Genomic DNA, 26,883 nt, shown 5'->3' with positions numbered 1-26,883 from the left:
GTAACTGTTATTTCTGTAACCATACCATTGGCTAATTATGAAGTTTCCAAATTTGGGGTAACATAAATTATACTGCAATGAATACCTTCACATACATGACCTACTTCATTTGGATGTGTTCATTAGGGAATATCAGGCAGCCTAAACAGTCAAGAGAAACTGTGTATGATGTGATGCAGAGGAGACAAGGGCAGGAAAGAGGGGAGAGGTATCCAACCCAAAGGCTTCTTTCTCCCCTCCTCTTCTCCCTTCCTGCTCCTGTTCCTATTATGCTCCCTTATTTATTCAGCTTTTCACGGGTTAATTCATTTCCACCAGAGGCAATCCATTTCTCATCTAACCCAAATCATTTCTTTCTCTTCCAGCTCTTGCTCAGTTGCCTTAACTTAGACTTCCCTCCACGTGACCTTTCCCACTCCCCTCCTAAGGGTTGGCTTGAATCAATCTTGGGCATCTCCTTGTCTGGAATTAGCCTTGTTTAGGTCCAGGCCACATCTGGAGGGTGGGGCTGAGCAGTCTTTGCAGTCACTCAGCACAACCCCTTCTCAAGACTGGCACTGGGATGCCTATGATACTTGTTAAGTGAAAGGCTGAACTAATGCATTTCCTGAGATCTTTCAAATATGTTGAAAGTAGATTCTTGTATGAACATTTTCATGGGCATTAGTTGGGTTGTGTTTGTCTATTGATGCCAGATTATCATCTCATTTTTTTTTAGAGGAAAAAAAAAAACTAATTTCACATTCTTAAGTCAGAAAAGACTAAATTCAACTGCTTTATGATCTTCAAAGAGAAAAAATATTTGTCTTACTCAAGTAGGTAGTGAGTGGATGTGTGTATCCTCTGTAATGAGGGCAAGACGGCATCCTGCAGCACTGCAAGCAGGGCCTTCCTTACTCACACCCAAGTCAGGAAGGACTTGCTTGAGTCACGGGCTGAGAGGAATCCCTGGGCTCCATTCAGCCCTCCATCTTCCTCCCCTCCCCTCCAACATCAAGGAGCTTCCTATTGCTGTTCCTGTTGAAATAAAATATTCACGGACAGGTAATAATGGGAGCCTTGGTGTCTTATCGTTTGCCTGATAATACTAGCTAGGGAGTGAGGGCCTGGGACAGAGGGCCTAAGACAGGGTAAATGATGACAGGATGACCAAGCACCAGGAGGGGACTTGGAGTTCATCAAAGGCCAAGGTTCATCGACACGGCTGTGCATCCCAATGACCAGGTAAGCTACCTAAAATCAGATTTCCAGACCTCCACTCCAGACCTAGCAGGAGGGGAGGTAGATGTGTCTGTGCCGGGAGCAGCACTGCCAAGTCAGACACCTGGGCTTGAGACTGAGTGATCCAGGGCCAGATACTTCCCCTCTCTCTGTGCCTCGTTTTTCTCACCTGAAAATGGGGTTAGAATACCTACTCTTGTAGGTTTGGAATGAGGATTAACTAAGGTTATATGAGATCATCTAGAATACTCAGCACAGTGCCTGACCCACCTTTCATGTCACAAATGAGGAAACCAAGGCTCAGAAAGGTTAAAGTGCCTATCCAAGTTATCCAGCTATTTTCTGGCAGCACCTGCACCTGAATTCAGGTCTCCTGACTCCTAGGTCAGTGCTCTTTCTTCCACACAGTTGATGGAGTAGAGAGAGAAGAGGAGGCATTGACTATTGTCTCTAATAGGCAGTGCTGCAGAAGTAAGGGGGAGCTGACAGCTGAGAGATCGGGAGGTCACAGGCTGTGGTGGCAGAAGTGGAAGAGGGACACAGAAGGGCAGCAGAGAGAGGACTGAAGACTGATGCTTCCTTCTTCACAACTGGCCCAAATCACATACTTTGGAGAGTGGGGAAGCTAGACCCCACACAAAAAGGAAAACTGTAGTCTATAACATGAATTTTAAAAACCATATTTCATTCATTCATTCATTCATTCATGCATTCATCTGGACTTATGGCAGTAAATAAGGAAGACAAAGTCCTCTCCTCAAGGAGCTCCTATTCTAGTGGGTGACAGATAGTAAACAAATAAACATACAACCTAACGTCCTATCATCATATGGTCTGCGTAGTAATTTGCTTTAAAAGTACTTCAGTACAGACAATATGATAGAGAAATTGTCTCTAATATATAACCACAGAATTTAATGTGCATTAATCAGGAATCAACAGGTCAGAGATAGATGCTTAATGCTTTATATAACATTTCAGAAAACTGCACGTGAAGGTTTATTAATGAATATGGAGATGACTCTTCATTGGTGATATGTGTGCTGATCAGGATATGTAGTTGATTGCAAAGAATGCTCTGCCTTTAGCATACTTGATATATGCTTTATGCATCCTCCAAGCCTAGCAACCTCGAATTGGTGAGATGGTCCTTGTAGTCTAGACTCTAAATTCTAGAGCTCTGTTGTCCTGCACCCCGCACTTAAAGAAGGGCTCCATTGCCTGACTGGCCTGCAAAGCTGGTGGTCGTGCTGTTAGTACATCATTATGACCATGGCTCTTTCATGCCAGGGCTTGTTCAGTACCAAGGGCAGAGAGATGGACATCTCTGGAGCTGAAGACCAGGCTGTAGGACTGCTTGTGTGCCTGATTTCACATTTGTCAGGATTTGCTTCCATTGTAATAAACTACCTGGCAAGGTTGTGGGTGAAGAGGGCACGTATACCCCACTACCTCACCCTCCACTTCTAACTGCCGGAGAAAAAAGAATCTGACATTTGCTGAATGGCCAAAGTATAAACATATATGATGATAAGGCATGTAAAGAAAAATAAGATATAAATATATAATAAAATATAGACATATATAACAATAAACATATATACATAAAATTATACATATAATATACATAAAATTATGTATATTATAAATATACATAATAAAATCTCAAGGCATGTAAAGAAATATAAAGCAGGCCAAAAGGGCACAGATGCATGTAGTACAAAGGTTGGTTGAAAGATTCCTTCATATCAAAATCTGCACAAAGTGATATCTTTATGTGCACAGATGTGGAATGTATCCATGAAAGAATGAACAAGATTGCCACTATGGAATACCAGATGATGATGGTGAAGAGAACTCTAAAGCCAGAAAGGACTGGAGATACCATGTATTTCAATCTCCTCATTTTATATCTCAAACAACTGAGGCACAGTTATGCAGAGCGATCTCCCTGAGGTCATACAGCTGGTCAGTAAGAGGTCCAGGGTTATAGACCTCTAGGACTGAGGATGCAGATGAAATGAGAGAACTTCTCTGTCTAAACAAGACAGGTCCTAATGGGAGGAGCTTAGGCTGGTTAATTCTGGGCAGGTGTTTTGACTTTAGCTCATCAAGGAAGAGAACAGTTCCACAGCAGAGGGTGACAGCAGCAGCTGGCAGGGACTAGCACGAAATAACAGGTGTGAACAATCGGAGTTTTATTTTCAAATCCTTTCTGAGGTCATGTCTGAAACTGTATGGCTGAGGGAGAAACAAGGGGGCCAGGGCTAGAGAGAGGCAGGAACATGCTGCGAGAATATCCATGAGACAGGCCTGCTGGGCTCAGGGAGTCTGTGCAGATTCGGCAGCTGGCAGTGAGAGCCTGGCTGCATCATTCCCAAGGTGTGGGGCTCCTTGCCCTGAACTGCATGGATGAGGGGCAAAAATGGGCACTGGACCAAGGACTCAGGTAGTGTAAGCAGTAGAACTCTTCCATGGCCACAGGGTGGCAGCACAGAGTAACTGCCTGGATATGGATGCACAAGAAGCAGGCCAAGGCCTGGAACCAAAGTGAGCCAGGACACGTGTGTGGCCTCCACCACGTGGCTACATCTCTGACTTTCTGGAGATTCACAGCTTTCACAAAGAGAGAGGAGAAGAGAAGGGGAGGTGAAGGATAGGCACAGTGAACAGTGGAAAATGCAGTTCAACCTATCATGACATATTCTTAACTCTTTGAAGATCCCAAGAGATGAGGGGAAATTTATGTATTTTTCCTAGTTAGGGTGTGGGGGTGGGGGACTCTGACCAGCCCTGAATCCCCAATTGGAATGTATCTTCTGTTGGCATCTCCCAGTCCTATTCTCAAAGAGGGTTGAAAGCAATTTTGCTGGTGGCAGGTCCTGAGGTAGAGAAATGATGTGCCCTGGACCGATATGTTGAATGGGTGAGGCTCCCTTTCAGATTTTTAGCAAGCTGGACAGTCTCTTCTGTCTCTGGGGCATGTCACAACCATATTTCTGATCTATTAGTAGAACCTCACACTACATCAGTTGCACATTATCTGCATTACATATAACAGGCTCCTGTGTCAAGGGGCTGATGTGTCTAGGGAGGACGTAGAAATTGTCAAAATACTGCACAATGACTTGCATATTCAATAATGCACCAGCTTCAAAGGTTGGTCATTTTGCTCTGCTCTTCATTTCTTCCCTCCTAATGCTTCTCAAAGCAATCCTGTCCTCCCAGCCTCACAGTCAAGGACAAACACCCTACTGCAATCACTTTTCTCTCCTTCCCGCTGCACAGCACTGATCCCTGCAGAACTGCAAGTATTCCTCGCTCCTTCAAGGCCAGGCCTGAGAAGGGAGAAGGGTACTGCATGGACCACTGCGTCTCATTCATTGTGCAGATGCTCCAGGGCATTGGGAAGTTGACTTTGGCAAGAATCCCAAGCTGTTATTACCAAGATGCATATGGTTGGCCATGGCGAGTGCATGGACAGAGAGGCACCTTCCTGTTCCACAACTTCCACTGCAGTTAGTTCTGACATCTTGCCTATACCTGGGGCCTACTCTGGCCCTGGACAAGAGCCAGTTCAAGGAATGTCATTGAGGACCTGACGGAAATGGTTAATGGACTTCTGTGGTCAGCACCCAAGGACGTGTTCACTTGGTGAACTCACAAACGAGTTAACCAAGAAATGTCAAGGATTGCAAACAATACTTGAGAATGCTTGAAGTTGTGAGAACACTTTCTTGGGACGTTCCCAGAAGGCTCATTATAGATAACCAAGTGCTTGAGAAGGGAGGTAACGGCCTTCTGCTCTTGAGAAAAGATAACAGAATTTATGCATTAATGCTTATCTCGCATGCACAAGCTTGCTAAATATAATAAAAGCTGTAACAGCAGCTGGGTAGGCGCTACTTGAAGAGAGCAGTGACCCCCGCTCTTCACCTGCATCTCATCTGCTGCATCTTCCTTCGCGTCTCCGATCATTTTAATCAACAAGGACCAATCGCAAGCTATTGCTGACCTACTGTCCTAAGCACAGTTTACAGAGAACTCCAACTTGCAAAGCCTTCCCTTAGCAGTAAGCCCTTTTTTAGAGACCATGACATCGTGTTACTTTGACCACTTGCTTATAGGCTGGCTTTTTGTCCTCTACTCTCCTGGCTTGAGTTTCCAGCCTGTTAAACCCTTGACTCCTCGTCTAGTATCCTAACCTGGTGCCTGTACTTTCTCAGTCCAGATCTGTGATAACTCTGGATCTTTTCACTTTGATGGATTCACCCCCAGACTCAACCTCCTGCCTTCTCAGACAGGTTATTTCTATGTGGGCCTTTGTTTTCTGTTTCCTTTGACTTAAACTATCCCAGGCCTCTCTAACCTACTGCCCAATCTTGGCATCCTGTCACCAGCCCAGTTTCCAGGAGAGTCATTGAAACCAGGGGACCCTGATCTCCCCCTAGATATTCCCCTGACCCCAGTCAGAACAGGCCTTGTTAGCGGGGGAAGGGGGATAGCTACAAAAAAAAAACAAAACAAAAAACAAAACTGCTTGACCAGGCAGGATGGGTTGGATTTTAGGAGTAACACATTTAGTTAATAATAAGATAAGAGTAGAGTTGATTAAACACAAACTTCCTTAGGCTAAGACTTGATCTGAAGTCAGGATGTTTGTTCCTTAGGGTAAGACTTGATTTAGAGGTCAAAACGTTTACTCCTTAAATAAATGCCTCATGGCTTAGGATAACATCTGTAATGCCTATCTTGAGTTGTCTTTGTAGATAACATACAATTACAAGCCCACTTTGAAGTCTGATTGCCTCCAGATCCAAGGGGGACCTTAGCCAGAATGTCAGAAATAATTACATCGACCTTACTGCCTACCCATCAGATTCACCCATGACTCCCAGGACCTCCACTTATGATTTTGCTTTATACATGCTTGTGATTTTAAGTGGTTGAGGAGTCTGGGGTCTTTAAAGCTCCTTTAGCTACCATGGGCTCCTCTGAATGGCCATCCAAACACATGCTAATCTTTAATCCTGCAGACTTGTGTGAAAGGCCTCTTGGTCATTTGGGTGGCAGATGGAGAAGAACAAAGGGATGGTTGGTGGTCTTTAAACACACACCTTCACCCACTGCTTGTGTCCCTGCGGTCCTCCAACTTTTACAGCAAGGGCCATTTATCTCTGACCTGCAGATTCAGCCAAGCCTGGGGCTCGAAGCCACATGAACCCCAAGGCAGGGGAAAGGCTGGGTGGCTCAGTGTCAAACCTGGGCGGGTCTGAGGATCCACTGTCACCTGAATGCAAGTTCTGCCCACAGGCTTTTGCCTTGATGCCAGTAAGCAGGCCCCTATCTTTACCCTAGTGCCAGTGATTTCATTTCTGCCTTAACCTCCAATGCTAGTAATAAATCCCCATCCTCATGTTTTTGACCCATTAGCAGCATCTATCACTCCTTCCTGCTTGAACTACTTCTTCACTTGGCCTCCAGGACCTAATGCCTTGATTTTCTTTTTACCTCTCTTGATGCTCCTTCTTAACATCCTTTGCTGATTTCTCCTCATCTCCTGACCTCTGAATTTTCTAGTGTCTCAGGGCTGAGTCCTCAGAACTCCCCTCTTCTCTGTCTACCTACTCTTTGGTGGGCTTATCCACCATTGTACTCATTTGTTTTCTGTTGCTTATAACAGAATACCTGAAACTGGATAATTTACAAAGAAATAAAATTTATTTCTTACAGTTTTGGAGGCCAAGAAGTCCAAGGGCATGGCTTAGCATCTGGTGAGGGCCTTCTTCTTTGTGGGGAGTCTCTACAGAGTCCCATGTCAACCAGGGCTTCGCCTATAGATGGCTGAGCAAGACCTCTTCCACGTGCTTTCTTCCTCTCCTTATAAAGCTCCCAGTCTACTCTCTGATAACCCATTACACGATTAGTCTAGTCGTAAGGTCAGAGCCCTCACAATCCAATCACCTCTTGAAGGCCTCACCTTTCAAATATCATATTGAGGATTGCTGTGGATTGATTGAGTTGTATCCCCCAAAGTTCATGTGTTAGAAGGAACCACTGAAACTATTGAGGGTGGGAAGACATATTATGGTAATTGAAAGGAGGGCTCTTATGGGGGGGAGGGGGGAGGGAGAAGGGAGGGAGGTTTTGGTGATGGGGAGCAATAGTCAGCCACAATGTATATCGACAAAATAAAATTAAAAAAAAAAAATATATATTAAGTTGGACTTCATCAGAATCAAAAAAAAAAGAAAAAAAAAAAAAGAAAGGAGGGCTCTTGAAGAGGTGATTAGATTGTAGGACCATGCTGTAGTGAATGGATTGAAAATGGTGGTCAGGACCACATGGTCCTGAGGGCTTTAAAAAAAACAGTCCATGAGGAGTTCTCTTTCTCTCTCTCTGCTCCATCATTTCCCAACAAAATACCCTGCCATCACTGAAGTCACTACCAAAGAAAGCCATCACCAGATGTGCTCCCTGGACTTTGGGCTTCCAGCCTCTGAAACTATAAGCAATGAATTTTGTCTTCTTATAAATTACCCAGTTCCAGATATTTTTTTATTAGCAAAAGAAACAGACTAATACAGAAAATTGGTACCAGAGAAGTGGGTGTTGCTTATAACAAATACTTGGGAATGTGGAAGCAGTGTTGGAGCTGGGTGTTGAGGAGAGGCTGGAGGAATTTGGAGGAACAGGCTAGAAAAATCCTAGATGCTGGTGAAGTTTAGAAGACAAGAAAATCAGGGCAAGTTTTAGAGACGGGTTAAATGGTGCTGAACAGAATGCTTATGGAAATATGGACAGACCATTTGAAGGAAGTCTCAGATAGAAATAAGGAGTTTACTGGAAACTGGGGCAAACATTACCCTTGCTAAGAACTGGCAAGGAACTTGGCTGCATTCTGTTCATGCCCCAAAACTTTATAGAATGTGGAACTTCAAGGTGCTGACCCAGAGTATTTGGCGGAAGAAATTTCCAAGCAGCAAAGCATTAAGGAAGCTGCATGGCTACTTGTAACAGCCTATGCTGAGTATGGTGGCGAAGACATGACATAAAGCCAGAATTTTAAAGGGAAGCAGAGAGTAAAGATTTAGAAGATTTGCAGCCTGGTCCTGCGGTAGAGAAGCACTTTCAGGAGAAAAACGCAACGATGCTAAGACGATTAGTGTGAAAGGAAGGGACTGTCAAGAGAAGGCGGAAAAGACCCTGAAGGCATTGCAGAAGTCTCTGGGGCCAACCTTGCCATTGCAGGCTGAGAGGTTTAGGGAGACAGAAGGGTCTTGGGGATCAGGCCTGAGGCGCCCTCCATGGCTCACCGCCTTTCAGGTCAAAAACTTGGAGTTATCCTGAATATTGTTTCCCTTCACACCTCACATTTAATCTTTCAGCAATGTCTGTTGGTCTCTGGCATATTTTCAGAATCTAACTGCTTTTCTCACTTCCATAATTATGGCAGTGACCTCCTAACTTATCTCCCTGATTCCATCTCAGATCCCCTATAGTTTATTTTTAACGCAAAAGCCAGTTCTCCTTTTTTTTTTTTCTTTCTCTCACTCTTTTTTTTTTTTTTTTGGCAGCTGGCTGGCATGAGGATCCACACCCATGACCTTGGTGTTATAAGGCTGTGCTGTAACCAGCTGAGCTGACTGGCCAGCCCCACTAGTCCTCCTCTTAAACATAAGTCAGATCATGTTACTCCTCTGCCCAAAACCCTCCAGTGGATTTCATTTCACAGAACATGATGATCAAAGCCCTTTCAGTGTCCACTCTGACCCCATCACCTCTTACCCTCCACCTTGCATATTCTGCCCAAGCCTGACAAGCTCCTTTGCCACTCATCCAACTGGTCTCCTGCACTCTCACCTCGGGCTGGGGTGGTTGCTCTTGCTGTTACCTCTGCTGTAATGCTCTCTTCCCAAGTATCAGCTTGAGTCTTTGCTCAAATGTCATCTTTACAGTCACATCTCCCTAGACCATCCTATTTACAGCATTCCCTATCCTCATGTAGCTTTATTTTTCTCTATAGAACTTAGCACCATCTGACATGCTATATCTACTTTACTTACCTAATTGTTTATTGACTGTCTTTCTTCCCCAAACTAGAATGTAAGTTCCATCAAGGCAAGGTTTTCTGTCTGTTTTGTTCACTGTGGTATCCCAATCACTAGAACAGTTCCTGGCACATAATGTGTATTCCATAATCATCTATTGAATGAAATAGTAAGTGAACTCTCTATTCCCTGCTCAGATGTCCTTCTGGCATCCAAAGGTAAATATTCAAATGCCTATCAGGCAGCTGCATATTGACATGAAAACTCGACATGTCCAAAATGGAACTCGTTATTGTCCCAACCCCAGCCCAAACCTGCTGCACCTCCTGTATTCCAGTCTCAGAACGCCGTGGCCATTCACTCAACTGCACAAGCAGAAGCTGGAATCATCTTTGATAACCTCTTTTCTTTACCCCAACATATAATCAAGCACCAAGTTTTGTTGAAACTATTCCTAAACATCTACCTGCATTTTTCTAGTGCACATCACCATCTTCAATGTCCTAACTAGCCTCCCTGCCTCCTTTCTAGCCATCAGAGTGAACTTCCTAAATGCCAAGAACGATCTTGGCATTCTCTCTCTCAAACACGATAAGGTTACCTACAAGAACCTTCATGACTTGTTCCTTGCTTAACTCTGTTAACTCTTTTCCTTACAGAGCTTTTCAGCTGACATTTGCTCTGACTGAAACGTTCTTTCCATGTCTTTGTCTGGCTATCACCTACTAGGCTTCAGGTCTCAGCTTAAATGTTACTTCTTCCAGGAAAGCTTCTCTGGTGTTCCGATGCTTTCAGAGCACTGTGTGCTTGCTCATGATGACGCTGACCACGTCTTCTGTAACTGATGTTTACTTGTCCTCATGAGAAAAAGGCTCTGTGAGAGCACAGACCACAAGTGGCTCACTCACAGCTGTATCGCAGTAAGATGGTGTTTTAGTCCGTTTGTGTTGCTATAACAAATACCTGAGACTGGGTAATTTATAAAGAAGAGAGGTTTATTTGGCTTACGATTCTGGGACAGCTGCATGGCATGGGCCTCAGGCTGCTTCTACTCATGGCAGAAAGTGGCAGGGAGCTGGCAGGTACAAGCAGATCACATGGCAAGAGGAAGCAAGAGAGAGGAAGAAGGTGCCAGGGTCTTTTTAAGCAATGAGCTCTCGTGGGAACTAATAGAGCGAGAACTCACTCATTCATCCCCCCTCCCTCAGGGAGAGCATTAATTCATTCATGAGGGATCCGCCCCATGACTCAATCAGTTTCCAACACTGCCGCATTGGAGATCAAATTTCCACGAGTTTTGGAGGGGACAACACATCCAAACTCCATCAGATAGGATAGACATACTTTTCTCATTCTTCCTGCTAAGTGCAACTAAAAATCCCGGATATTGTATATGAAACAAATAGAAGAAGACTGAAAGAGAGAGAAAAATGGAGAGCTGCTAAGAAATTTGGGAATGGTGAGTTCCCTGCATTTCCCTTTTGCCTCATAGATCTCAGGCTTGGAATGGAAGAAGCTGGTAACCCAGAAATGCCAACAGGAACAGACAAAGGAAAGCTCCCATGAAAGCCTGCTCTCTCCAGCCAAAGGACCAGGAAAGTGGCGGTCTAGCAAGACAGAAAACTTTTAGACAATAACCTCTCTCCTCCAACCAAACACCAGAAAAAACTGGAGCACAACCACCAGCCACACCAGCAAAGTCCAAGGGGGAGCCTAGACTTCTTCCACCCTCATAGAACTGTAACAATGCACGTCAATGTCACCACTGGGGTGGTGTCAGAGAGGGCTAAGTAGGAAGCTGGACTTTCATCCCTGCTGGTTAATAATGAGCTCCTCCTACCCCCCCCCCCAAGGTATCTGTGATCATGAGGCAATCAGTACTCTCACCCCCACCCAGCAGTAACAAGGACACTCCATCTCATGTGTCAATGGAGGTGGAGTAGGGAACCTGGACTTCTATCTCCACCTGGCAATAATGAAGCAACACCTCCCCTTCTCCTGCCAGGCAGGTGTCAGAAAAAGGCCGCCAAAACAAAATGCTTAGATAAGATCCAAATTGTCATAACATAATGTGAAAATGACTGCTTTGAATCATAAGTCACTCATCCTATAAATAACTAGGAAGATTTCAAGTAGAATGAAAGAAGACAACCAATACATGGCAACACTGATAGACAGATGTGAGAATTATCTAAGAAATATTTTAAAGCAGCCATGATAATGCTTCAATGAGCAATTATGAACACATTTGAAATATATGACATTTAGAAAGTATCAAGAAAAAATAGAAAAAATAGAAAGCCTCAGCAAAGAAGAAATAAAGAACTAAAAGGAAATCTTAGAACTGAAAAGTTAGATAGATATAAGAAAAAGTTAGTGATTGGGCTCAGCAGAAGAACAGAGGAGACATAGGGAAGAATCAGTGAACTGGAGGAGAGAAAGAGAGAAACTATTCAAGGTGAACAACAGAGAAAATTGACTGAAAAAAAAATTAGAGCATCAGGGACCTGTGGAATTATAACAAAAGATCTACTATGTGTGTCATTGGAGTACAGATAGGAGAAGAGAAAAAGGGTAGGGCTAAAAAGTATTCAAATTGTTAAACAAAGTTTATGTGGCGCCCCTATTTTGGCCTAGCTTCCTGCCCTAGGCCCCAGCAGACCAGACCAAACCAGAATGGAGTCACTTGTACGAAGTGCCACTAATCAAACTGAAGTTTGAAACAGGCCAGTTTTCCAAAACACAGTAAATTCCAGTCAATCTGAGTCTGTGTAATAAGGAAGTCTCCTCTGTTCTGGGGTTCCCCCCCCCCCTTTTCTTTAGCAGCTGGCCAGTACAGGGATCAAGCCCTGAAGCCTGATGTCATCAGAACCATGCTCTAAACAACCGAGATAACCCACCTGCCCCTTTTTTTCTTTTTGGTTTCCTCTGTTTTAACCCTTTAAGGAAAGTAACTTCGAAATGGCCAATTTGCTTTTTGTTCTGTTTCTGCTTTCTTCAGCCCTGTTCCACCTATAAAGCCAAACTCCTCTGCTAATCTCATCAGAACACTCATTCTATTTTATAGAATGAGTTTATAGAATGAGATGTTGCCCAATTCTAGAATCACAAGTAAGAGCCAACTAGCGGCTGGCCAGTTAGCTCAGCTGGTTAGAGCATGGTGTTATAACACCAAGGGTTCAAGTCCCTGTACCAGCCAGCTGCCAAAAAAAAAAAAAAAAAAAAAAAGCCAGTTAGATCTTTAAACTAAATTTGTTGTAATTTTGTCTTTTGACAAAATAGATAATGCCTGAAAACATCACAAATTGGCAAGAGTCATAAACCTAGATTCAAGAAGCTGACAACACCTAAAGATGGTAAACCCAAAGAATTTACACCAGACCAAAAAAAAAAAAAAAAAAAAATCTTGAAATCCACCAGAGAAACTAACACCTTATACCTAAAGGGAAAAAACCATTTAGATTGTAGATCCCCATCTAAAAATGTTGCATCTGCTTTTCAAATTCCCACAATAGTCTCTGAGCACTGATTCCACCTTTCACCTGCCCCAGTTAACACTGGGTTTTATCTGTCTTTTAAATATTGATTCCTCTGTGCAGTAGTGGAAAACTAGATACCATCATTGTTTTAAATTGCAATTCTTTAAGATTATTAGTGAGGCTGAGCATTTTTATATGCTTAGTGCTTATTGATATTTCTTCTTTTATGAATTTCCAATTTATATCTTTTACCCATACCCTGTGCTCAGAATCCTTCTGGATCTCAGTGTACCACTTCATCTGTCTGTTCATTTGTATTCTTTATAATAAAACTGTAATAGTAACTATAGCATTTTTCTGAGTTCTGTGAGCCATTCCAGCAAATCATCACACCTGAGGAGGGTGTCATGGGAATCCCCAAATTTGTGCATAGCCTGGGCAACCCATTTGCAGCTGGAATCTGAAGTAGGAACCGTATGAGCCCATTAACTTGTGGGTTCTGATGCTAACTCCAGATAGATAATGTCAGAATTGGAGAACTGATAGGTATTGAAAAAGATACCATATACTTGGTGTCAAAGAGAATCCTGGAATGCACTGAGAAGATTCCCTAAGCTTTTATCAAGAAACTGATCCCCCCACAGCTCCATAAACATGTTTCTTCTTACAAGGACCCCAGTAAGATCCAGTAGGGGAGTGCTACCAGCCTAGAGTCCTCACAATAAGTCTGTGAAGTAGTTAAAGGTTCTTTTCAGGGTCCTCCCCTCCAGTTCTGTGCCCCTTAAGTCATCACGTCTCAGTCACTGTCCATGTTCCCACCACTCTGATGAAAAAGCTGAAATGTCACCATGTGTCTGTTTAAGGCTCTGCAATCATTATATTATGCTTGTCTTTGATGCTGAGGTTTTGAGGATAGAAGAATGGTGACGACACTTAGAGAATGGAAGAGTTTTTGTGGTGATTGTTTCATTTCATTTTTAAGGCACAGAAAAGTGCTACTCAATAAGTATATATACTTTCTTTTGTTTTTTGTTTTGGTGGCTGTCTGGTATGGGGATCCGAACTCTTAACCTTGGTGTTATCAACACCACACTCTAACCAACTGAGCTAACCACCCAGCCCATCAATAAGTACGTGTATTTTTAATTTCAAAATTTCCTGCCTCTTTGTGAAATGATCTAGGGTGGTATCTAAAAGACACAGAATTAGTGAAATGGGAACAAAAGAGGGAAAATTGGGACAAGGAAAAGCAAAACAAATATCCACACCATACTAATTTAGATTTCTGCTCCCGATTGCACAACAGAGAAGACAGTGGAAGAACTACACAATTTTTATCATATGAAGTGAAGAGACAGCAGCTTCTTGTTGGGGGTGGGGGGGAGATTACAAAATTGTTCGTAGAACCCAGCTCTGAGATGTTCACTTTTCATGGTGGTCTCTGCATAGAGGAAAATGTGTGCTATAGTGGACAATGTCCTCATTCGTGTTTTCACCATAAATGCAAATGTAACCCCTGGTAAAAGTCAAAGGTATGAATCCATATGGATCTGTAATGTGGGCGACAAATATGGCTTTCAAATGTTATAATTTTCATAGTACTTAAAATATACCTTACACTATGCTGCTCAAAGATAATAATTTTGACTGGGATTTTGACAGGAGTTGGCTGTTAAATGGCTCAAGAGGCTACTTTTTAGCTTGGAGCCTGAAATCAGTGTATTATTCTGATCATTAAGGACAGACTCTAGAAAGTGGACAAGAAATTGGCAGTGCTGACGTTCTACTATGAAATTGACAGTCTTCTGTGGTTCAAATGTTTGGGTCCCTACAAAATTCTCATTGAAATGTTATCTCCAATGCAATAGTATTCAGAGGTGAGGTCTTTAGGAGGTGATTAGGTCACGAGGGCTCCTCCCTTGTAAATGGGACTATGGCCTTTATAAAAGAGGCTTCATGCAGTATTTGGCCCTTTTTGCCCTTCTGCCTTCTGCCATGTGAGGACACAGCCAGGAAGCAGCAACAGGCACCATCCTGGAAGCAGAGCACAGTCCTCACCAGACACCAAATGCCTTGACCTTGCAGTCCAGCCTCCAGAACTGTGAGAAAATAAATTTCTGTTTTTTTATAAATTACCCAGTCTCAGATTTTTTGTTATAGCAGCATAAGTGGACTAAGTAAAACACAGCCTATAACAAGAATTCTTGTATTCTCTTCTGTATTCTTGTATTCTGCTCTGCCTCCAGGGGGAGAAGAAGCTATAGGGTAACTACACACAAAACAATTGGGGTTTTCTAACAGCTGGGTTAGAGATCAGTGGAGACCTCCTAATGTGATCCAGAGGAACATGGTAAAGATGGAAGAGAAGGTTTTAGCCTGAAACGCTTTCACATGCTAGCTGATTAGCTAGCACTAGCTAATTCACCCTGGCCGTGGCAATGCTGCTCCAGGGGACAAGTTATCTTGTAGATCACTAAAGGGAATGACTTCTGGCAAGGTATACGATAACATCTGCGTAAGTGCTGGAGAGTGTCTGCCAGCAACAGTGTGGCCGCAGTGAGAATGCACCTCGTGGACCTTCAATTTATTGCACTGGCTTGTGCAAAGAGGACATGTTTCCCACATGCTGCTCCCAGCAAATGACTGAATGTGACAAGAGTACTGTGGCAGGCTGCTTCCTGGGACACATGGAATCACCATTTTTTCTCACACAGATATTTCCCCTAATAAAATCTTTGCATGTTTAATCCCATCTTCACATCTGTTTCTCAGAGGACCTGAGCTAACACAAAAAGCAACTTCTGTTTTTATCTTAGTTGATGTTTAACTTTTCCAACAACAGTCCATGTTTCTCATAGGAAGGACCTGCCCAATATGTGAGCCTTTTTTTTTTTTTTTAAGCAACACCAAATGGCAAAACACGGCTTCTATTCTTTTAATTATTTAGCTGCTGAAGCTCTGCCCCAAAGCCCTACCTTCTGGCCCTTTCTCTGATATGAGGCACAAAGTCTCTCCGTATCTCCATTTTGGGACTAGATGAGTAGTTTTTCTCTAATAGCAATTTTTTTTTTTTTGTAACTATGAATATGTTGAGTTTTTCTCCAACAGACCAGGAAGGTCAAGAAATACGTTCTAGAGACCTCTTAGTGGTTGCTTGATGCAGAGCTCATGCAGATACCTGCAAACATAATGTAATGACCCTCTCAGGACTGATTAGCCACTCAAGACGTGGGGCAAGATAGGGTATTAAATCCTAATCCTCCCTGCTTCATTACAGCTTCCTCATGTTTTTAGCTGACAAACTAAGTCATGGACAAAATCAAATTCCTTCACTCACTTCACTGCTCTATTAATTCCTGCTAGGAATTACATGAGCGTACTTCAAAAAGTTCATGGAAAAATAGCGTTAAAAGATAAAGCGAATCTTTCCGTGAACTTTTTGAAGACCCCCTCGTATTCACCTACATTTTTCTTTTTAAAAGATACAAGTGAAACCTACAACTTCAGAAGCCAGATATTTTTTGGATTTTCACTTGCTTGGGCAAAGTGACAGCTGGCTTATTTTCAAATGATTTTTTTTGTGGTCCCATGGGGTTTGGAGTGCTTCTTCCTGGAGGCCCATTTCAACATACCTCCGGTCTGTGGGGTATAGTTCCACAGTGACCACATCAAGAGAGTTCCAGGCCGAGATGGTCAATCCATTGTACAGACACAGCATGCCTATCATCATGGATTCACTGGTGCCGAACCAAAGGAAGAAACAGCTGATCCCCGAAAGCACCATAGAGCCACCTGTCAACAAGGCACACGAAAGGCTGGAATGTTTCCTGTCATCTTAGTACAGCAAGGATGCTTGGGTCTTTGAGATCTCTCAGTAAAACTGAATTCTAGGGGGAAGCTGCAGACTGGGTTCCATAAAGCTCAAGTACAGGTGTGCTCACCTAAATGAAAGCTTTGTCTCTCTAACTGCCTTCTGAGCAGAGTGTGTATGAAATGCACATCCTCCACTACTCAGCTACTTAAGTGGAAAAATATACATTAGTTACACATAATTAGTTTTTCGGTCTGTTAACTCATGGAAACTGCTGAAATGAAATGTAATTAGACATAATTTTCACTACAATTTAGTCCTAATGAAATGTCAAAGGGATTTCTCCTCATGGGAGGCAAATTCCTAAGGGGCAGGGGGTACTGTGGGAAACAGGCTCCCTGGAGATTGCAAGGGCAGCTCTTTTATTTTACATGAAATGGAGCACATACCTAGCATCGTTAAGCGCCCGATTCTGTCCATCAGGAGAGCAGATACGATGTTCCCTGGCAACACCGCCAGTGTTCCCAGGAAGTTGACGAAATAAATCCAGTAGGCACTATAGTCATCATCAAAGGTAATCTGGCATCCTGTCTTGTTGTGAAAAAACGAGCAGTTTTGAAATTCGCTGTCAATGAATTTATATGGCTCAAAATCTGTAGAAACAAAAACAAAGACAGCTCATCAAACTCTTAACAGATATGCAGCAGTATATGAAAGCCTATCAAGAATTCAGAAAAGTGTCATGGTGCTGTAAATTCCTTGAGGGCCTCAGGGTCCGGGCTGGCTTGACTTCCTGTGTCTTCTCCTGGCCAGGGGAGGTTTAATCTGGGACCTCACATTACAAAGTAGCTGAATAAAGGATACCTTTGAAGAATAAAGGAATAAATTAAGATAAAGACTCCAGTTATCTCCTGATTTCCTATAGTTGGCCATTGCTAATTATATTATTTGCTTACTCTTCTACAGTAGTACTTTGTCCTAATTATATATTACATAAAGACTATCATTATAGTACTAATAGCTTCCATAATGAAATTATAAAAACAATTTGTTTCAAAATGCGCGTGAACTGGCCTTATCCTTGCCATTTTATGGAACTCTGAGGCACAGGGAAGGAACAGGTCTTTCCTTGGGTCCTTGGGGATGAATTTATAATTCAAGGTCCATGTGAATGAATCCACTGAGCAATGAGAGTCAGCCTCATCTGAAGGTCACTGGCATTCACTGCTGACCTCTTTTTGAACTTGGATTTATCCAGGAAGGGTTGCAGGTGGTGGTGGGTTCTGCTAAAAGGCTGTGAGAATCAAAACTGTTTTCCTTGCTGATCAAGCTCTGCCAAAAAAGCTGGTCTTTGGAGGTTGAATGGATTAGAAAACAGTGATAGATCACATTGTTTTTTTAAAAAAAATAAAGACACCCAACCCCATTCTCTTTTGGATCTTGGCAGAGCTGGCTCCTGTCTGCACCAAGAAGGCAGGGCTGACAACAGGATAGACGCCGATATAGGACAGACAGATGAATGTGTGGGGGTGGGAGAGCATGGGCTTTGAAATCAGATGGGGCTCAAACATCAGCTGTTACTAGTTCTACGAGTGTGGCCAAATTACTTAATTTTTCTAAACCTCAACTATTGTGAAAACTAAATGAGATAAGGAATGTCTAATGACCTGGAGTAGGAAACAGTATTTAGTAGGTGCTCAATGTTTATTTCACTTCCTTTTTTTCCTGGGGAGTTTTCCAGACTTCATGATATGAATTGAGCTAAAAAATATTCCTGATTGGGCATAGCCACATGTTGTCCATCTCTGTTGACTGTAGAGTCAAGGCACGCTCACTTTAAGCAAACACCAGATTTTGAAACAAGGATTATCAAAACAAACTACAGGTTAATTCTTCGCTTTAAAAATGATTCACCAAAGGATTGATTTTGTTTTGTTTTGTTCTGTTTGCCAACTTTGAACTTTGTCGGGAACCCCATTTGCGTTAAACCTGACAAAGACAGACAGTACAAGTTTACCTTTAATCCAACCTGATTTAGGGAACTTGGTCATTTACACTTTAATTTCCACTTCCTACGTAAGCCTCTGCCCACACTATCACATGGTTATCACATTTCTGTCAAAAGCTGTGCCCTTTGAAGAGGCCCCAGGTAAAGGCAGTGCTACATAGTGCACCTACCTGTGTTGTCAAAAACAGTATCAATAAATGTGCAGTTCTTGAAGTAGGTGTTGACTGAAGTCACATCCTCAAAGGTGCAGGACTTAAAAACCGAATCTTTGAAAGTTACAGATTTGAACTTGACCCCTAGGAATCTGCCCAACACACACAAAAAAATTCATATCAATGACTTGTATCCATCAGAGTTCAAAGCTAAGTTAAATAGGTTTAGATTTGCAGTACCTCACTATAAACTATTTAAATTATAAAGGACATGGGTTTCTGGATTTTCTAATCTGCATTTCCTTTCCCTGTCTTTCTTCATCCATCCTGTCCTGTGGCTATCTCATTGCTCACCAATATTATTTTCCACCAAAAGAAGAGAGAACACTGAAGATAACTTCACTCAGCTTTTTGCAATGTTAGTAAATGATTTTCTGGTGTATGCAATTGAAGGTAGAGAGTTTGGGCATACCTGTGACTATCAACTATTTTTCAACACTTTTTTTCATGCATGGCTTTATTTGGAAATTCTCTATTTGGGGTTAATGGCTCCAACTTGAGGATGTGCTTCCACTCACACACTTTTTTTTTTTTTTTTTTGGTCTTTTTCATGACCGGCACTCAGCCAGTGAGTGCACCGGCCATTCCTATATAGGATCCGAACCCGCGGCAGGAGCGTCGTCGCGCTTCCAGCGCTGCACTCCCCTGCGCCATGGGCTCGGCCCCACTCACACACTTTTAATGAAAGTCTGTTTCCTAAGCTGTAAACCCAAGGCTTCTTCATTCTACTGTAGGGACTTCCAATTATCCTGAAGAGACAGCCTGAGAATTCTGCTTCATTTGTGTGAGAAATGACTGGCTTGGGGGTCCATAAACTCATAGGTCACACTCATTTCCAGTAGTATTTTTCTTCTCTCAGCCAGCAAATATTCCTTGAACGAAGTAGAATGATGAGAGTTCTTATTTTTGGAAACATGTAGAATGATGAAATCTGCTCAGATGCATTTTTGGGTGTTGTAAAGAGGAATGTGTTCTAGGGTGATGATGATAATAGTCATAATAATCATAACATCTTAGAAGAGTTTATGATTCAGACCTTATCAGCATTGATAAGGACTCCCAACAGGCACAGATAAATATTTGTCAACGGGTCTTAGTACTTTGAATTTATACTTAGCTAATTACTAAGAGGAAAATGCTTGTTTATCTGGGGAGGGAGTTATTATACTAATGCCACTCTTATTAGGGGCAGACAGGGACTGATCCTTTTAGGCAAGTGAGTTGACTTAAAAGCAATTCACTAACTATTGAGTACTTTCAAAATCATTCTCACCCTGATGCCTGGTTGCGTTTGTTGATTCAAAATGCACTGTGGCCTAACAGACCAACCAGCTTAAAAAAGTAATTTTGTTTTCACCCCCACTCCAGGGACGCAGAGCAAAACCATCTAAATGTGCTAAAGCAGGGTAAATGATGGCACATTTTAACAAGATTGTCAATTTTCTAAAATGGAACTGAATTTGGAAAGGAGAAGCAATTTTAGTTTATGAATGGATAATATACACACAGAGTATATTGGTACAAAATTCGAAAAGTTGAAATAGGAAAAGGTACACGTTTTCCCACTCATCCCCAAGCCATCCAGTTGCTCTGCCCAGGGATTGCTGTCTATCTCTCGTGTGCTCTTCTGGGAGCATTCTGTATATAGAGCCCTAGCTACACATTGCTCCGTCTTATATTCTACTTTGGATGTTATTCCCTATCAGTACATAAAGAGTTGCCATTTTACAATGTTGGATAGGGAAGCTATTTTTAATAAATGAGTGAGCTAGCAGTATTTCAAATTTTCCTGAAAGCCAAAAAAATTTCTTTTCTATCATCTTCTAAAATAAATGTATAATGTATATGTTTCCAAGAATTTTAATACTGTTAAAATTATTAATTATTATCTTGCTAATGTAAAAAAATTGTAAGTGATGACTGAATGTCCAGTTTAGAGCTTTAATAAATATTGCTAAAAATATAACTGTCAGAGACATAAACATATACTAGAAATTTCTAATGGAGTAACAATGCTTTTTAAAATAAGCAAAGTAAATTTTTGTAATACTTTTAAAAATAAAGTAAATTTTCAGAGCATTTGACGCTAGTTTCTGTGAAATACAAGTGCAGATTGGAGTCAGTATTGTATGCGGGAGAGTGAAGGTGATCCTATATAGGTTGGATTATGATTAGGCCCCTCTTTGAAGTGCTAATTCAAACAGTTACCTGCTAGTTGATAGCTCTCCTTTCCATTACACAGACCGTAAGGATCCCACAGAATTCTTTTTTATCTTTCTAACTGGTTTTTGCCCCAGGAAACTGGTTATTTGAGATTTTAATTTTTGTCACTTTTGAAATAGGGACAATTTCCTAAGAATGGTGTAAGCTATCATGAACTCACACACCAGCAATTATTTGCTCAGACAACAAATAAACAGATACAAACAAGTAGCTAGTCCATCCTTTTCCCTCTCTTAGAGAATGAACCAGAACCTCCTTTCTGAGCTAGTTCTACCTCCTCATCAAGAGACATTCCAGATCCCCCACTCAAAAGTATCCCTTGCAGGGCCGACCCCGTGGCGCACTCGGGAGAGTGCGGTGCTGGGAGCGCAGCAGTGCTCCCGCCGCGGGTTCGGATCCTATATAAGGATGGCCGGTGTGCTGAGCGAGGTACGCCGGTCACAAAAAAAAAAAAAAAAGACAAAAAAAAAAAAAAAGTATCCTTTGCTAACACATTCCATATTTTCAAAGCCCTTAATTTTGAGGAATCATTACTGTTCTTTTATTGGAACTCTTTATGATACAATTTAACTTTAATTCTGATTCAGCATAGTGGAGAAGAAAGGAATCCTGAAAAGTGGTCCCCTTTCTCAGGAATACAAGATTCATCAAATTATATTTCAGATTTCTTCTCTGAATTAAATAACTACAGCCTATCTTATTTTCTCATATTCTTTACTTTTCTCTTCCTTATTTTCATGGCTCTCTTAAAGGGCTTCTCTAAATTTTCTTTTCACACTGATCAATTCCACTACTTAATAAATGTGAAGAAACTCAGTTTTGGAAGTCTTTTTAAGTGAAGTAACTGATTTCCTTGTACCTTTTCTTTAAACAAAATAAAACAAAACACAAACAAAAAAAAAACCCCTATGCATGTTTCAGTGCAGTGAAGGCTAATAAGAAGTAAGTTTTTGTGAATAGGTAGCAAATAAGTTATTTCGAAGTTTCTAGACCTGCCGTTGTCGTATTCCATTCCAGTATGAATCTGATTTTCCATTGTAAAGTTAATACTGAAATTTGCATATTTATCTCTCTGCACATTTTTAGTTAGTGATGCATATTCATCCGATTGCAGATGTTTAATGACATCAGGGAACCAAACAGATAATCCATAGTACCTGCAAAGACAAAGAAATGTGAGTTTGTAAATGCACTAGTCCTGACATTTTCAGAGTGGTAGTGATTCCCAGAGAAGCAGTTTCAATTATTACTGTCTTCATATAACATTATGAATAAATCTCCACAGAGTAATCTGCATGCCTTCCTACCCTACAATTAATCTACAAAAATCAAGCTACAGAGATGCCCTGGGGTTAGCTGGAGAACCCCAGTTTTGTAATTCCTGAAACCTTCCTTTGGGAGGAGACATACAGAAAGAACCCCATCCTATACCCATCATAATGCTATGGTCTGAATGTGTCACCCTAAAAAATTCATGTGTTGGAACTTAAACCCCAAAGTGATAGTATTAAGAGGTAATTAAGGGCCGAGCCCGTGGCGCACTCGGTAGAGTGCTGCGCTGGGAGCGCAGCGACGCTCCCGCCGCGGGTTCGGATCCTATATAAGGATGACCAGTGCACTCACTGGCTGAGAGCCGGTCACGAAAAAACGACAAAAAAAAAAAAAAAAAAAAAAAAAAAGAGGTAATTAAGTCATGGGGGTGGAGCCCTCAAGAATGGGATTACTGCCCTTATAAAAGAGATACAAGGAAGCTGCCCCCCTCCCTTTTGGCCTCCTATCCCTTTTGTCATGTGAAGACACAGGGTTCCTTCCCTCCAGAGAACACAGCAACAATCCTGGAAGCAGAGGCCCTCACGAGACAGTGAACCTGCCAGCAATTTTATCTTGGACTTCCAGCCTCTGGAATGGTTAGAAGTAAATTTCTACTCTTTGTAAATTACCCAGTCTGTGGCATTTTGTTATAGCAGCACAAATGGACTAAGACACATGGAACCTGGCGCTGATGTCTTTCTCATCATCCCAGGCTGCACTGAGAGACTCCATCTCCTAGTCTGGTGGCACAAACTCCCGGGATCCAAGATCTGTGAGAGTCCTTAAAGAACGACCTCTTTTACTAGTGGAGAGTCTTTCTTGGTTCCTACACTACTGTGATCCTGTTAGCCTGGGGGTAAAGCTCCATTTCCTATGGTTGTTCAAGGTTGTGAAAGGGGATATTTAGGTTATTATCTGAAAATCCAGGTTATATTCACTTTCTGCCTCTTGACTTCTCGTGTTATTCTAAAAGCTGCATCATGCTGCTATGCTGGCCAGTACAGTAGCTACTAACTGATGGATCTTGGACGTGACTGATGCCATTGTGCATAGAATAAGCACAAAATAGCGGCTGGCCTTGTCTCCCAATCCAGCACCAAACCCCTCCCTTTACTAGAAGCCTCGTGAAACCCTTTTGCTTCTGCAAGGGTGCAGTTCCACCCTGGTCGTATAGTTTCCACATTAGCATAATGCCCCTCCTTGATGGTAACGGCTAACCCTTGGTGCCCTATATAAGCTCTACCACCCTCACACCTGGTGCTGTCCTCCATTTTGAGGGCAGCCACGGGCTGCCGTCCACTTTGGGTGCAGCCTGGCAGGTTCTTTTCCTTTAATAAAGCTTGATCGGTACCCTGCGTCTCTGCTCACTTTCTTTCACTAACTACATGCTACTAAGCAGTTGAAATGTGCCTAGTCCAAAATGAGATGTGCTGTAAACACAAAACGCCACAAGATTTTGAAGACTTTTTAAAAAATTGAAAATCAGTCATTAATAATTTTTACATTGATTATGTGTTGAAATGATTCTATTTTGGACAAAATGAATTGAATAAAATACAGCATTAAAATTAATTTTACCTGTTTCCTGTTTCCTTTTACTATTTTTGGGTGTGTGTCTACCAGAAAATTTAAAATAACATATGTAGTTTACATTATATTTCTATTGGACAGTGCTACTCTAAAGAAATATCCCCAAGTGGAGTTCCCAGACCAGCAGCATCAGCATCACCCATGAACTTGTTAGAAATGCAAACTCAAGCCCATCCTGACCTGGTAAACCAAAAACTCTGTGGGTGGAGTCCTCCAGTGATTCCTCTGATGAACACTGAAGTTTGAGAACCGCTGCTCTAGCTTATCCCCAGTGACACTTAGCTACATAGGGGAAGAAGTGGGTGTTAGCGCAGCTTTGGCAGGCAAGCAGGCTGAGATCCATTCCCAGCCTTGCCACTTGCCAGCTGCATGAACTTGGGCCAGTTATCAAGCCTCAGTTACCCCATCTCTAATATGGGAATGATGGTAGTACCCACCTTCCTGGTGGGCTACAAAGTACCTAGCAGCACATAGAGAGTACTCAAAAGACAGCATGACTGGTTTCTGTCATCAGGATTCCTGAAACATCTCTGCCTCAGGTTGCCATAGATTCCAACCCCTTCTCTTACTAGATCATGAGTTAATTACTGCAGGGTTGTGAGGGTGGTCACTGCATAAGAAATGACTCAGGGATGCACATCTATGGCATTGCCCTCTAGTCACATAAACGGGGAAAAAACTTGAAAATGGTAGCAAAGAAGGGAAGCACATTACTCTGGAACATTCAGTCCATCATCAAAGATGTGGAGTTTCAGCTAATTTTTCATTTATTCATCAAACATTTACTAAATGTGAGGTACTGTTGAGGTTCCGGGATATCACAGCAAGGAAATCGGAAAGCTTAAAATCTGGTCAATAATGAATAAGTAATCAAAATTAAAAAGCCAGATAATGATTACCATGTAACTCTTCACACCTTGAGAGTAGGACTTCTCTCTTGCTTATCTTTGTCTTTGTATCTAACCAAGTGCTTAGCACACAGTGGGCCCCTAATATATGTTCATTTTCAGCCCTCCCTTCCTTCAGAGATTAATGAATTTTCTAGAACTTGGGTGGGGAATTACTTTACATATTCTAAACCAACCCTCTTAATTTAGAAATGAGGAAGGGAAACTACGTAATGTCTTCAAATCACACGGCTAACCAAGTCACACAGCAGAATGAGTTTCTAGGTCTCCTGACCCCAGCTTCCTCCTCTCCCTATATTACTTTTCACTGAGACTGGGAATGAACAGTCATCACTTGCCTGTTTAAATGTGGGGCTGGTAAGAGATGGGATTTGTAGCATAAACATTGATCTTTACCAGGCAACAAGATCTTATTGACCTGAAAGTGTAGGGTATTATCTAATTGCCTTTTTCTAAACAGTAAATCAAGTAATAGAGTTGTATGCACACATTCTTTTTTTTTCTTTTTTTTTTTTTAATTTTTATTTTTTTATTTTTTTATTTTTTTAAATTTTATTTTGTCGATATACATTGTGGCTGATTATTGCTCCCCATCACCAAAACCTCCCTCCCGTCTCCCTCCCCCTCTCCCCCCCAACAATGTCCTTTCTGTTTGCTTGTCGTATCAACTTCAAATAATTGTGGTTGTTATATCTTCTTCCCCCCCCCCGTTTTTTTTTTTTTTTGTGTGTGTGTGTGTGTGTGTGTGAGAATTTATATATTAATTTTTAGCTCCCACCAATAAGTGAGAACATGTGGTATTTCTCTTTCTGTGCCTGACTTGTTTCACTTAATATAATTCTCTCAAGGTCCATCCATGTTGTTGCAAATGGCAGTATTTCATTCATTTTTATAGCTGAGTAGTATTCCATTGTGTAGATGTACCACATTTTCCGTATCCACTCATCTGATGATGGGCATTTGGGCTGGTTCCAACTCTTGGCTATTGTAAAGAGTGCTGCGATAAACATTGGGAAACAGGTATACCTTCGACTTGATGATTTCCATTCTGTATGCACACATTCTAAAGTGAGTATGTCTACAATTAGAAAATAAAATTCTGAAATTTTCTCCCTATCTCCTCTTTTCTTGGAACACATATATGGCAGTTTTATTCATTTCATGACAACTATTTATTGAACTCCTATTATATGCCAGGGATATATATCAGTAAACAAGACAGTTTAAACCCCCTCTCCTCATGGAGCATCCAGAGGGAGAAGCCAGAATTTTATTCTTCATACAGAATAAAGAAGCCTTTTGCATATTAGAAGGTAGAAAGTGCCATGGGGAATAATGAAGCTGGGAAGGGGACAGGGAGTGCTGAGGCATTACAATTCATTTTTTAAAAGGTATGTCACTGAGAAGGTGACATCTGGGGAAAGACTTTAAAGGGGTGGGAGAATGAGGTGGGCAGATGTCTAGGGGAAGCATTTCAGGCAGTGGCTGGGGCAGAGAGGTTAAGGTCTGGCATGTTCCAGGAGGAGCAGAGGCTGGTGTGGCTGGAGCCCAGCAAAGGAGGGCTTGATGGGGGAGAACTCACAGGGGCAAATCTTTCAGGGACTTACCAAACTTTCCAAATACAGGGAGGCTTTGCCTCCCTGGCTTTAGGACAAGATAAATAAAATAACTGGTTTATAAAAACCTTAACTGTCAGCAAATCTAACCTGAAAATTTTTTTTTTTCTTTCCTAGCAGGTTAACAGAATCAAATGGTATAAGAAAAGGAAGTATCAAGACTGGGAGTTATAATGTGGACATTTAATGATTTTGCTCACCAAGAGTTAAACATCACTTACCCAAAGGACAGGGTGAACCAAACAATTGTAAGCTTTATTGTATTTTCCCTGACTGGGTAGTTGAAACATCTCATAAATGTCAGCCAAATCTGCGAAATATTAGAGAGTTAGTTTTCTTATGCGATTACTTAGTCAACCCCACTCCACTACCCCTTCCACCAAATCATAAAAAAGCTCTATTTTCATTGGGCTGAATTCATTTCAACTTAAAATATAAAAGCTAAAGGTCATA

The 26,883-nt window shown here is 41.8% G+C and overlaps 1 protein-coding gene across 2 annotated transcripts in view; it reads right to left on the bottom strand.

Moving 5' to 3' along the window:
* The window catches only part of SV2C (synaptic vesicle glycoprotein 2C), a 182,596-nt gene that overhangs the window by 8,455 nt on the left and 147,258 nt on the right, over nucleotides 1-26,883 (bottom strand). Inside the window, exons 7-11 of one of the 2 annotated variants that reach the window (XM_063087197.1) lie at nucleotides 26,652-26,740; nucleotides 21,998-22,162; nucleotides 18,741-18,874; nucleotides 17,012-17,215; nucleotides 16,384-16,543 (exon numbers count right to left, since the gene is read on the bottom strand). In XM_063087197.1, the coding sequence (XP_062943267.1) occupies nucleotides 16,384-16,543; nucleotides 17,012-17,215; nucleotides 18,741-18,874; nucleotides 21,998-22,162; nucleotides 26,652-26,740 (752 nt within the window). The remainder of the gene's footprint in view (nucleotides 1-16,383; nucleotides 16,544-17,011; nucleotides 17,216-18,740; nucleotides 18,875-21,997; nucleotides 22,163-26,651; nucleotides 26,741-26,883) is intronic. The other variant, XM_063087198.1, reaches the window with a different exon arrangement.

The sequence above is a fragment of the Cynocephalus volans genome, chromosome 2 (genome assembly GCF_027409185.1).
Source record: "Cynocephalus volans isolate mCynVol1 chromosome 2, mCynVol1.pri, whole genome shotgun sequence".
Classification (NCBI taxonomy): Eukaryota; Metazoa; Chordata; class Mammalia; order Dermoptera; family Cynocephalidae; genus Cynocephalus; species Cynocephalus volans.
The sequence above is the reverse complement of the archived record's forward strand: the minus strand, read 5'-3'. Positions and strand labels throughout refer to the sequence as shown.